General features: G+C 30.3%; 1 protein-coding gene across 1 annotated transcript; it reads right to left on the bottom strand.

Annotated features, from left to right (window-relative positions):
* Positions 1-7,064: 7,064 nt before the first annotated feature.
* On the bottom strand, positions 7,065-8,498 carry FAF3 (FANTASTIC four-like protein (DUF3049)). The gene has a single exon (XM_012214527.4). It carries the CDS (start codon positions 8,147-8,149, stop codon positions 7,139-7,141), a length of 1,011 nt encoding a protein of 336 aa, XP_012069917.1. The 5' UTR covers positions 8,150-8,498; the 3' UTR covers positions 7,065-7,138.
* Positions 8,499-14,628: the final 6,130 nt, after the last annotated feature.

The following is a 14,628-nucleotide window of genomic DNA, read 5'->3' as shown; positions in this document are numbered from 1 at the left end:
GCTCTAAGTTACAAGTGTGTACGAATAACTAAGCTAAAATGTAAAATGTAAAATGTAATTACCCATCAGAATGTATTTAGTGTTATAAAAGAATATTCAAAGGGAAAAAAAAAAGAAACAAGCATGTACAATAGTGTAATAATTAAATGGATGGATATGTGAAACATGTCACCATGCAGACATTTATTTCATTTAAATCATTAATTATAGAAAAATTAAGAAGTCAAAAAGAGCATGAGTTTGGTAAGAAAATGATTAAGAATGTAATAATAAAAAAGAAATCATGAATTAAGGGAGCCGGCCGCCCTTATTCTTCTCATGTTACCTAATTGCATGTACAGGATAGGACATTAGGACTTGTCTTCCCTTCCCATAGTTTTCTATCAAAAAATAAATAAATAAATAAATAAATAAATTCTTCTTGTTCCCTTTCTCCAATTCAATGTAATCTCCTCTCCTGTTGATATCCCAGTTTTTAATTTTTTTTTTTATTTATTTTCAGGTCAAAAAAACATCAACTAAAAGATAGGCCTTTTGATTTCAATTTGTTGAATATTAATTGCATGCAGCTGAGAAAGTAATCAAGAGCCACAAAAATCAGACAACTAAAAGTGATTGAAAGGATATATGTCTGTGTGGAATTTGAGTATTGGACAACGTCTTTTTCTCTTTTTTTTTTTTTTTTCCTTTATAGTATAAAATAAAGAGAATCTCTAAACGTGAAAGACCTGGATTCTGGGAAATCAAACATTATCATGAAAAAGATCAGAAAAATATCAGACACAAATCATCATTAGCAAAGATGAAAATTTAAAGAAAGAAAGATAAAAACATCCCCTCCTTTTCATTGTTTATATGCTACCTGTTCGAGAGGACATACGCCTAAATTTGGCCCTTTTCAAAGTTGCTTTTTAAGGTTGATTTTTTGTACTAAAAGTTTTCTTTTTTTTACCCGAAATGAACAAATTTGATAAATTTTTTATAATTTACCAACAAACGATTGGATAATAAAAATAAACTGCATTTTTCAGACAATTAAAATCCTGAAAATTAAAAATTCGGGCGGTTGAAAACCTGAAATCCTAAACATTATGATTTTCTATTCGGCCAACCAAAACTATATACAGCTGAGATTGAGTCATCAATAATAAATATGATGACTATAAAATTAAATATATCATATAAAATACCATGATTCCATTGAATATTCTTTTAAATTTTAGGTAGCTTGATAGTATCAATCGCACTTTTCCTTTGTTGTCCATTTAAATGACATGAATGTCCCACCAATTATTCCCAAAAAGTTAATCTCGATATCAATTCAATTAAGGAAGTCTTAATTAAAACAGAGAAAAAATGTTTAAAATATTAATTACAAGAAAAAAAAAAGGAAAAATAAACTTTGGATGATTTTTAATAATTCATTTTTCTTTTATCGGGGTAAGGGAAATCAAACCTGAATTTGTTATCTGGTCATATATACACTTGCCACTACACTATAACTTGATGTGTATATGTAATAATTCATGAGATATATATAACAGAAAGATGAAATCAAATGAGGGGTTTCCATGTTTTTGAAATAGGATTCTGCTGCTATTTAAAAATGAAATCAAATCAACCTATGAGCTGAGGTTCAGTTGGCAACGTAAGCTAGACATATGGAAAAAGCTTTCGGATTCGATCCTCACTTAACATATCTACAGAGAGGAGCGAATAGCCGTAATTGTGATTAAACCCTGAGTCGAATTAGCCGGTTCTTGATAATAAAGTCCAGATAGAGGTGGTTTAAAACAAAAGAAATCAAATGGATAAGCACATAGGAACTCTAGTGGTGTTAATTGAAAGCCCACTTTATGGACTCTTTCAATGGTTCAAACAAGTCCTTATCTTATTGTTTCTTCGTCTGGTAAACTTCTCATTAAGTGCTTTGTATACATATAAAAGTACTTTGTATATATATATATATTGAGCACATATAAAGAAATATGGACATAGTGCACAGTAATCAAACATGGGTTTTCAGTTTTTACTGTGCAACCAAAAGCAATTTATGGGAAGGATTTGCATTGAAAAGAAAGGGACAATTGGTGAGGTGGATGATATGGATAGCCATTGACTGAAGAGATTCACAATTTCTTTTCATATATGTGGATTCTGAATTGTACCACTTTCACCCCATCTATAACTATCAGGATGTCACGATTATTTTCTAACCACAATTATGGTTTTAATTCTAATAAATTAATTTAAAAAAAAAAAAAAAAAACAATGAGGCTATGTTTGATTTCCATATTACATTTATGTGCATATACAAGTGTACACGTTTTTCTAAATAAACAACATATATATGTTCGTCGATTACAAGTCGTGGAAGTCACATAACTTGTATTTGATAGTTTCATCTTTGTATCATTTAAATTTATACACATGTCCATTTATGCCAATATAATTCATCATGCATAAAATTGGAACGTAAAACACAAATATATGAGACGATTATATTAGCAAAAGTTAATTCTATTCAGGTGAATTTTACTTGTAAGATAATTTATTTGAAACCTGAAGTTGTTATTATTTTCGTTTGAGCATGACGATAAATGTATGCGCGTGTGTGTATATAGCACTCTGTTGCTATTAATTTACCTTCCTTAGGGGAAAAAAATGAAAGAGATGTTCTAATAATAGATAGTACGTCGTGTGTATGATTGAGGGGTTGTTGCCCTAGTCTATTATCCATATCCAAAGAATGAGCAGGTCAATTTTCCTGTAATGTAGCTTAATTAAGACTGGTGTATAAATATATATATGTGTGCAAAAGGTTGGGAGAGGGTGGATATGTGGATATGAGTGTGGGGTCTAAGGTAGATGATGACTGGCTTTTCACGACTGAGATTGGATCCTTTTGCTTGTGACGCCATGTTTTTAGTAGACCCACAAAAACGCATAACCCCTTCATTTTTCTTTTTAACCTACATTTTTTATTTTTTATAAATATATTTATATTCTTCAACCCATTCTTATTCTTCCCTCCAATTTTGATTTTCCTTTCATTTTGTTGAAATTGCATTATTTCTGGACTCACTTTATCCCATTATTTTTTCGTTGTCACAACATGATTTCAGGTTATTATAACTAGGAAATTTATGATTAAAAGAACCACACAGTTATGAATGTAGCTCTCTCATTATAATATATTGAACAAAATTTTTCAAGGCTTAAATTGAAGTGTGATCCAATGGCAAGCACGGAAAGCATTTCACATTTGCGCGCTCTAGAAAAAATCGATTTACACGTTTTTCTTCGATTTTACAAAAATATTATTTTCATTGTTCAAACTCTTAACTTTTATTTTAAAGTAACTTGATTGATATTATCAAATCAATCATTAAATAGATTAATATACGTAAATTAGAGAAAGATCTCTTTTTGATAGATTTTATTTGAAAAAGGAAATAATTATTGGTTTTCAAAGATTTTATTTTACAGAAATAATGGAACTCAAAGCATTAGAAATGCACCCGAAAAAGGAGCAGAAGGTATATAAAGTATAATCTTTGGAGTCCTTAGCTACCAAGAAATCCATAGAAAGCTAAAGAAAATGGAACTTTTAAGCAAATGGTCCTCATTACATATATATAACTTTACCTAATTTCTTTCAAATGCAACAGAAAGCTATCTTTGCTTGTCTTTAAACATGCTTATGGATCATATCAAATTTGGTGGCTTCGTGGATTGCATACATGGTGGATATACTTAAAGAGGAAAAGAACCCATTCATGAACATTTTAAGCCCTTTAAAATGACTCTTTTATATATATTTTTTTTTTCCCTACTTTTCTAGTGGCATCAGCTATTTTGTTTCTTAATTTTTTGTAATTAGGAGAGGGGTTTTGGCCATTTATAATTTTATATAATTTTCATCCACTGATCAGTTTGTGGACACAGAGAAAATTTCTTTTGCTCTTTTCTATTTTTTAAAAAATAATTTTCTTGTAAACCTTTCCTTTATTTATGCATGTGTGTCACTTTTGGCATGTAGGAACGATATAATGTATTGTGGCGGACTGCATAAGGATTGGTTAACAGCCAACTACATCATGTACTGGATTCTCAACCAAACTTTACTTAGTATCAGGAATTAAAATTTAAAATTATCACTATTGAAAGGGTTTTATCCATCCCATATTTTGTTCTTGTGAACAATCCATTTACGAAACTATTTATATACCAAGCGGAGATAAGTCTTATCCATTAACAGACGAAATCATCACTAAAAAATGAGATATTTTCATATGAATTTTACTCATTACACGATAAATTGTACGTCGCTATTGAAAAGATTTTAACCTTATCATACCTTGCGAAGATACCTGTTTATATCGGCATAATTATTGCACTTCAATTTATTTTTAATAATAAAAAAAAGATGCATTAAAATCTAAAATGATATTGCAGAGAATAAGAAAAGAAATTTATAACTATCCAAAAGATTGATTGGTATCTAACTTTCAAACATTGACCACAAGTAGGAAGCATTCACGTGTTGAATTGAGGACCATAACGTATTTACTGCAAGAAGAATCGCCTACGATTTTTTTGCAGAATTTGCCATAAAACCAAATTTACATATCTAGCTATGGACATGAAGACTGAACAGTGAACAAGACTCCAAAATACATACATACATACACAGATAATAATAATCTCTGCAGGTCGCTGTATCTATAATTTTGTATATATATGTTAGAGACTGCCATGGCTGAAGAGAGTAATACCTCGCCCAGATAGCTACTAGACAGCATTCATCACCCACAAGTGGATTTGGCAGTGATTCGTATTTCGTACAAAAGCTTCCCCCCAACTTGCACTCGTACTTTAAACACCTTTATTTTCATGGGCAGCTTTGGCTTAAGTTGTGAGTTTAAATTCAAATTAGTGAAATTTATTTTTTTTTCTTTTTCTTTTTTAATTTCTCATCGAGTATTCTATACCGTTACTGAGGGTGAGATTATTTTTATTTCGAAATTTATTACATATTCTTTTTCATAAGTGTTTTTTCATGAATCAAATCCGAATAATTTAAATGGTGTTGTTTGGTTGTGCTCTTAAGTCTTGTTGATGAGAGCAACATCTATAGGCTTGGACCGTGGATGACAATCGCTGTGGTTGCATATATTGTGTACAAAGATTTTTGTCCGACTCCCAACGTACGGATTGTATGTACACAACCACACCTACTGCTGATTTGTATTGGAAAGGATAAGATTTTGAATTTTAGTTGAAAACATTGAAGTAGTAGATATTAGAAAAATAGCTTAATCCTACGACTTAACGCCATCCAATACTATTTTACCAATCAGACAATGCTTCCACGTAGATTATTAGTATACGGGGGGCCATTTTTATTGAAATTTTTTTCCAGCACGCGTTGAAATTGTGAATAAAAGATGAAATTGGAATTCCATTCTAATATATAATCTAATTTTAATAACATAAAAATTATTGATAATAATATATATTGCTTGAATTTTAAAAGGTGAGATGATGTAGTAAGATTCTCTTTTCTTTTATTAAAAGGTTTAAGCCCTGGATACGGTTACCTTATAAATACTCTTTCTGGACTAATCCGATGCAAATCTAGATTAATCGGGTTAATAAATTTTGGACAACAGATGGTTAAAAATAATATTATTTAAATAAATTACATGAATTAAAGTATAATTAGTAAATAGTAATGGTCCGACCTCCAATAACATTCATGTTTAGTGACACAGACTTTGTTAATATAAAATCTTGAACTTGATTCTTGCAATTGATTGAAAATGAAAGTTTAGGGTTAGGTCAAACACGCATTGTGACTTCACTAATACATTATTTTACCAAGACAAAATCATATGCATGCTACCTTCATTAAGTAAATAGTTTAGTAGCGACTGTTGGTAAAATATTCTACAGCCAAAAGAAAAAAAACAAGGCTCATACTTTTGGAAAATGGTCGATGTTAGCACATGGTTATAAGTTCTTGACGGTTCTTTTTCCTTCTTCATCATGATATGATGGAAAACTTACCATGTTAGGGTTCCAGGTCATTCCTTGATGTTCAACTATTACAGCATCAAAGACTTAACATATTCTTTTAAATCTTTTTTTTTTTTTAATTTCAGAGAATAATGATGGATTGTGTATTAAGTTTGAATATTTATGAACTATATAAAAAAAATAATAGGTGGAAAATACTTACTCAGACCGGATATATATACTTACTCAGACCGGATATATACATCCGATAAATTTAATAATGATAATTGAAGCTAATAAAATTGTGCCATCTTTTCGGTAAAGAAAAAAAATAGATAAACAATCAATTATTGAATGGATGCATGATAAATGAATATATGTTTAGTGTCGGCAAATATTTTCCTATGCAAATCATAAGTGGATCAAAAATATTTGTTATCCATTATTTAAATAAATAGAAAATAAGTACCTACTAGCCTTTGTAACAATTTCTCATAACCAAACCAAAAATTAAATGCCATTTAAAAAAAATATCACTTTTTAAATATTAAAAGAAGGATAGATCAGTCTAAATTTAATTTATAGTTTCATATGTGAACCAAAACAATGAAAATAAAAATTATGTTGAAAGTATGTCTGACATATACTAAAAAAAAAAAAATAAGAAGGGAATAGGTTAATACTATTTTCATTGATTTGGTAAATATATTTGATATGGACCGGTTTAGTCTCTATGATAAAAAAATTATATTTCAAATATTTTATTTTTAAAAAGAAGGTTAGAAGTAGTAGCGGAGGAACCTGTAAATGCTAAATGTAATGCATTTGTGTTTGCTTGCTCATCAATGTAATGCCTTTATTTTCACCTAACCAATATAACTATATATAGTAAGATTATTTTTATGGGAAAGGATGAAGCATTGTCCAATAACGATAATAACTACCTACCACAAACATGTTTTTTTTTTTTTTTTTTTACTCATAAACAAAAGGGTAATTCATTAGAAAAAAAAAAAAAAAAAAAAAAAAGAAGAGCAAAAAGGGAAAGGGACAAACCAAGAATTGTAAAAATTGATTCTAGTAATAGAGAAAAAAAAGAGAGATCCAAAATAAAACTTTAAGAAGTAGCCACCCAAAAAGTCTCCCAATTTAACAATCCTTTATTATTGTCTAGTACTACTTCACCTTCTTTGCACCTGCTTGGCCTTCCCATTTCAGCCCCAACAACATTTGTCAAATGATTTCCTTCCACCCCTTCTTTTCCATCACAGAAGGAAACATTTCCTTCCTCTGTTTCAAATTCCTCCTCTTCTTCTTCTTCTTCTTCTTCTTCAAATTCCTCTTCCATTTCTTCTTCTTCATCATAATTCACGTCATTTTCTGTCTGCCTATTTTCTTCTTTGGAAGCTGAAGCTACTTCTCCAAAAGAGTCAAATTTAGACGCAGCATCTTTGACAAAACTTAGTCGAAGGCGGCCATGGCTTCTTTCAGCTTGGAAATAAGCTGGTGGTAATGGGGCCTTCACAGCCTTGATTATTAACCTTCCATCTTCCCGGTGGGACCTAACTCGAAGAAATTCCGATCCACTCATCGTTGTCAAGGGAGGCGGAAAACTACGAGAATTCGCTTTCTTAGCTCCCAAAAGTTGATGAGGATTTTGTTGCTCCCTTGTTTGACAATTTACTATTGCTTCTTCTTCTTCTGACTCCAGCGAAGAAGACAATGAGAAAATGCTGTCATCAACAATATCAGTACCACTTTCACTTCCCAAATTTTCGGTACATAATTCCAAGCTCTTCTCACTAAGCGTTGATGGGTAACGCTTCATTAGAGGATGGACATATGTATTCTTCTCTTTCTCCATTAATGGTTCTTTTTTACTTACACTAGTGTCTGATAAAACTTGGAGAAAGCTCCACCCACCCATATCAGATTTATGTTTTTCTTCTTCATGGCGCTTTTCACTAAGTTCTTTGGTGTTAGACTCTAAAGAACAAGTTTTTAAGGCTAATTCAAGAGATTCATAGAATTGAGGTTTAGGTGAAGATAATCTAAGCCTCAATGTTCTTGACTCTACAAGTTGAGATTCAAGACAAGATTGTAAACCTTGATAAACTACAGTTGCCATTGTAATAAACAATTTACGTAATACACAATATTAGAAATCAAAATCAAAGAAATAAAATAAAATAAAAAGAAGCAGCAGTAAAAGAACTCCTCCACAGAAGTATATGGAGGCAGAGCAAAAACAGAGGAAAGCAGAGGAGTCAAGGTTTGATGTTGAAGTAGAAGAGATTTTTGGTTATCGGGAGAGAAAAATAAGGAGAAGGAAATAAGAGAAGAGATGGAACATGAAAGATAAGTGAGGGTCAGGCTGTGAATTTGTAGTCTCCGAAAAGCGGAGCGAGCGACACAAGTAGTGAGGCAGAGAGAGGAAAGGGGGGCCTCGCACCACTTGAAATATTCAATTCTTAATCTGCCACACACCGAAAAGGAGAATAAAAAAAATATAATATGTGGGAGAGCTAAAGGAGGTCCTTATTATAATTATTATTATAGTATTATCGTTTTTGACTTAATTTTAAATTTTGAAATTTGAGAAAATGAATAAAAAAAAATTAAAATCAACCCCTGATATCATTTTCTTACATGGTCATGGACAGAATTTTAGGAGTATATTAAGAATGTCTTCACATGAACATGACATAATGTAGTTGAGGAGAGAGACAGATGGGGTGTAAATTGCTCCAAGAATTACCAGATTTGCTATTCCATTTTTCTTTCCTTCCAAAAGAAAACCAACAAAAAGCCAGAAACACAAATGATTCTCTCATATATTTCTTGATACTTTGATAGTGATGGCCTGCTCTGCTCTCTCTGGCTTTCTTTCTATTTTTCTCTAAGCAAACAACACAAACACCATCCAATGTTTTTATGCAGTAGTATGATTTATTATGTCTTGAGAGTCTAAACTTTGGTTAATTAAAATTTAAAGAAAGAAAATAAAAAATGCATTGAGAGTCAAAATGTAGGTTGATTTATTTTCCATTACAAGGGAATAAAATTTAAATAAACAAGAACAAAAATCGGTCCACACCCTTTATCCCATTAATGCACACCATTTTTTGTCGACCAACTATTTAAGTGGACTATGAATAGTTATTTAGTGCATCATCTGTACATAATTAATGTAAGGATATTTATTAATGTAGGAAAACAAATAGATAAATTTAATTAATCCAAAATAAAACAATATATCAACATTATATTATATAGAGTGAAAAATGAATTTTATTTAGGAATGCATGGTTGGTGGATAAATGATATGATTATGTTTGAGAAGGGAAAAAAAAGGAATTGTTCCAACTCCAAGGCGACCGGCTACCCCGACCAGACAGAGAGCTCCATGGATGGAGCATGCATGCCCCACCATAGATTTAAAGAGAGTGCCAGTCCCCACCTCATACATTACCTTATGTTTACTTGTCAATTATTCAAACATCATCATTATTTTCAAATTCACATAATTTTTTAATATATTAACATTTTCTTTCTTTAACATTTTTAGTATATGGTTTAATACTTTTTAGCTACATTTCAAGATACTATTAGAATTAACCAATTTAATAACATTAAATTCATCTCAAAAATTTTAGAAATTTAAATTTCAATATCAAATTAAGAAAAAAATATTATTAGAATTATCGAATAAAGAATAATAATTATAAAACAAGAATAGGAATATTAATTTTTTTAAAAAAAATACACATATTGGGATATTGACAATTTTAACAAAACATAATAAATCATATATTCCATATAAATATACATTTTATTAGCGACGAATTGTGGGTGCTAAAGGACGAGTTCCCATGTGCCCCAACATTAGAAGAACATCACTACACTAGGGAGTCTATTGAATTTGTCTTTTTAATTTTTTTTTTTTAAATACATACATAACATATGAACAAAACATACTAACTCTATTGAGTCTGTAGTTAATTATTTTTTTTATTATATAATATAAAATCATGACAATTCTGAGAGAACACATTAACTTATATATCTCATACGTTAACACATTCCACTAAGATACTCCAAACACATTCTAGGTTGGATTGATGTTTAGTTAACGTCATTAATTCTGTTTAGGGTGTGGGCTTCCATTAACAAAAAAATAAGTAACTTCGTTAAACCATCACTAATTGTACGGTCAAGTTATGAAGACATGTTAAAAGCTCTTTGAAAAAGAAAGAAGTGATCGTCCACTAATGTCCCCTTTAGTTTTGTCGGCTAGGTGCTAATCTGTGAATCCTCTCACTCTCTCACTCACACTCTCTCTCTCTCACACAAAAAGATCATCAACGGGTTTGTTTGCTGTATAAATAAATAAATAAACAAAAGGAAGAAGAAGCACTTGCACTACTCCAAACCATGTGGGATAGACAACAAATGACCTACCCTAAAAATGTTTAAACTAATGCCTCAAGTTTCAATTCACTAGCCTATAAAAGTTGATTAGCTGCTAATTAATAAAAAGGTTAAAAGACTGTGAGAGAACTTCTAAGTTTAGAAGGATTCGTTGCACCGTTTAGAGTAAAAGAAGGAATTGCAACTTGCACCACCACCAGTAATAAGCATCAGCATTAACAGGTACTTGTACTGTGCGAAAAGCTGTCCGCGTTGCCTTTTCGCGGTTAGTGATCACACATGCATGAACTTGTTTTGGCTAAATAATTTTTTTTTTTTTTTTTTTTTGAGTACTGAAAAAGAGAGGATTCAAATCCAGATTTATTCCTGAGTCGTATATATACTTACTACTAAGCTATATCTTGGTACATAGCTCTTGCTGTTTTAAACTTGTAATACAACAAGAAAAAAAAAAGAAATCAATTTTTTTCAAATTTTACTTTTCAAATTAGTTCATAAAAAAAAATTTACTTTTCAGATTAATGAATTAAATTTTAATTTCTTCAACCATACAAGTTAATTAGTCATGATGAAAAATTCTTCATTTAAATTCACTCGGGGAAGAGATTTAGTCTCAATATAGGGATAAAATTGAAATTTGTGTATCTTTTACTAGATGGATAAAAAATTAATTTTTAATTATTTGCACATTCTGCTAAACTTAATAGGATTTATTTAATTATTGTAACCAATTTCATATGATTATTAAGCTAATTAAATTTCTAAATAAATATTCATTTCATAAATTTCTATAATCAGATCAATATTCTTTATTAATTTCCTCTACCAATTAAGAATATAATACATTTAGTAAGTCGATCTAATCTGGGTTAAATTTCTGAATTACTTAAATTTTTTTCTAATTTTTTCTTTTTTAATAATATTAAAAAATTTATTTGCTGATATATATATATAAGCAGGACCTCCACTACATTCTAGTTCTCCTATCAAAACAATGTATTAGAAAGATAAGAACGTAGGTTCGTTCTTCTTCTTATCATTATTTTTAAAAATGATGTGATTGCATAATTAATTATTTAATTTTTCAATGTATTTCTGATAATTAATTTCTTCCATTGTTCTAGAAAATGATTGATGCTGACTTTACAATACTAGTAAAGTTTCTACCATTACTTTCCCAATTAAACTAAACCGTAGAGAGTAGTGGGAACAGAGAAGGATTTATACCAAAGTATATGCCAACAATTGCTATGATTTTACACAGATTTTTTCTTTGGTTTGTATTATTTTGTCATGCTGCTTCATAATAACAACAAAAGGATTTGATTAAATCATGCAAATGATTAACAATTTATAATATATAATTCGGTATCCAATTAAGATAGAAGGCATTTAGTAATTCTAACGAACCATCAACGCCCAGAACAAAATATCTTGCAAGTCAAAAGTTTTCAACTGAGGCAAAATGCATTCATATATTTTTGAAGCGTTCTATATATCAAATTAAAAGTTGATGGTACTATGAAATTCAAGGGTTGATTTATGTAGTTTGCGAGTTCTAAAACACATTACAATTTCTTTTTTATAAAATTAAAATGAAAAAGAGGAATTTCATTAGCAAGGCAAGAACCCTCTTGCCTCACCATGTAAAAAATTCCTGCAAGTGCTATACATCCTGCCATTTTGATCATTAATTGAAAAGAGAGTATCAAGATTTAATAATGTTGATATGATTAAAACATAAACTAAAATTAAGGAATCTTTACAATGCAAATTGCAGTTAGGATTGAAAATAATTAATCAATACAAAGCGCCTTCATCGAATATATGATATATAGGATTCCTTAAAAGCTAGTAAGATTTGACTAACATCTCTATCATAATAAATCTTTGTTGCGAATATCTGATAAAAACCATAATATGTAATTACTATAAATTAATTAATGGAGACAGTTCATAAGTAGGTATTCCTGCAAATGCTGATATTCTTTAGGACAGTTTCGCTGGGCAAGTTGATATTGTTTACGCACGCACGCACTATATATAAATAAAACATTCTCTAAAGACAGTGTAGAGTACAGCCTAATTCGCCTAATAAATAAATTTGAAGGAATTCGCATAATAACAACTTGAAAACATATCATCCCTTTTAAGCATCGGTGACCTGAACTCCATATCTCTCGTCAGCGGAAAAGTCCTTCAAAAGGTAATCCTGCTACAGCTCACAAACAGATCCAAATATATATACCAGTGCCCGATGGTGTTTTCTTTTTCCTTTTCCTTTTTCATTCTTAAAGTTGTGGGTAATTGTGCAGGAGCTTTAAATTAAAGGAGCAAGATTTTGAATACCCACATTAATTAAGATGATCAAAAGGCGATTAAGAGTACAGATATTTTGTTTAAACAGCAAAAAATATATGTTTGTTCGACGAAGCAGAAAGTTTCATTTACTGGGTAATTGTGCAAAAATTAACCTGGAACGTAGCGGATAATCTGAAACGTGAATCAAAGATTAGCCGTGTTCCTAACTAATCCCTAAAGTGTGACCCTAAAAACTCTAATAAAGAAACTAGATAACCTTTGGCAGCTCTAAACGAGCATGCTTTTTGAAACCTTTCTACTACAAAAAGCTTCTTTAGTTATCAGTGAGCCAGCATTAATTAACAATTATGTATATGAGTATGTGAGATAAAAAATGGAGAAAGCATCAGGATTAATTTATCTATCTGTGCTTCAATTGATTTTGTTTAAAGAACCCTAATTAATCCCACTTAATTGATTAGTATATATTTAGAGAAAGAAATTTGCATCAGAATCCATCAACTTTTGTTTGATTATGTATTAAGTTAATGGAGAATCATTAACTAAGAATGCGTCATGTCCCTTTGGCCTTAAGTGAACCCTAAAGTTAGCCCTTTGGTTTTTCCTCCATGATAATAAATTGTTTATTAGACTTTTGCAAACTAAGACAAGAATCCAGTTCATGGCTTACCCAAGCATTTAAACAAAAAAGCACTATATATGCATACCTTTTTGACCATTTTAGTGCCACCTTTTCTTTCCTTTACTTACATACTTTAATTTTATTTTATTTATTAATCTCTCAACTTAGAATTAATTTATTATAACAACATACAACAAAACATTAAAGGACGCATACGTAATCCATGCAAACTTGTCATGGAGTTAATGGCTAATTACAAGGTGGCATTGGGCTCATAACCAGTAATAAAATCATTTCTTTAACCCAGTGAGTGATAATTAATGAGTTTAATATTCTACACTTACGACTTAAATTTTTGTTTTCACTCTCTTCTAAATTTGGCTGTACAATGTATACAGTAATTCTTGGTTAAAAATATGTAAAGCTCATCAGAGATTATAACGAGTTCAGTTCTGATAATTCATTTTCATTTTAAAATATTGTTAATTATCTAAAAAAAAAAAAAAAGAAGGTTGAATAAAAGTAAATTAATTATATAATTATGTGCATCGAGCCCATGAAAAAACTTTAAGGTGGGAATGAAACATCAAGCTGGTGAAGGTTGGTTTAGAGACAGTGACTGGACATGTGATTGTCTAGTCGATCTGATCCGTCAGATCAACTGGCATGCATGATTAGTACTGCCGCTCTTGGGGATAAATCATGATTAAACAGAATTAAAATAATTAATCTATCATTTTCATGCTAATCTATATATGTAGAGGTGGATGATGTTGAAAAGTTTGCTGAATTCAGCCTGCAAGTGCATGTTAATTTGTTAAATTAATAAAATTTTTATTTTTTTCTATTTTTTTTTTAAGTGATGATGACATTTGAAATCACTATATACATTGATGAATATGTAATAAAATTAATATTAGTATAAAGGCGTGAATAGACAAAGGGAATATTAAATATTTAATGGATATTAGTTTAAATAATTACTTATTAATGTGAGAAAACTTGTGGATTAAGTCTCCAAAAAAGACAAATCCTTGGCAACAGGTGGAGCTATGGTAGCTTTTCAGCAACCGTATTTCTAAAAGCAACTAACATACAAAATTAAGAGTTCAAATTATGCGACTTGAGCATGTGATTGATTGATCTTCCTATCTCTACAAGATGTAGAGAGTGAAAAATCTCGAGTTTAGTTATTTTTAATTTGGTGAATATTGTGACATCTAGACCCGACA

This window comes from Jatropha curcas, chromosome 7 (assembly GCF_041381405.1).
Source record: "Jatropha curcas cultivar XTBG-Jc1 chromosome 7, XTBG_Jcur_1.0, whole genome shotgun sequence".
Classification (NCBI taxonomy): domain Eukaryota; kingdom Viridiplantae; phylum Streptophyta; class Magnoliopsida; order Malpighiales; family Euphorbiaceae; genus Jatropha; species Jatropha curcas.
Note: the sequence above shows the minus strand (reverse complement) of the source record. Positions and strands in the feature narration are given on the sequence as shown.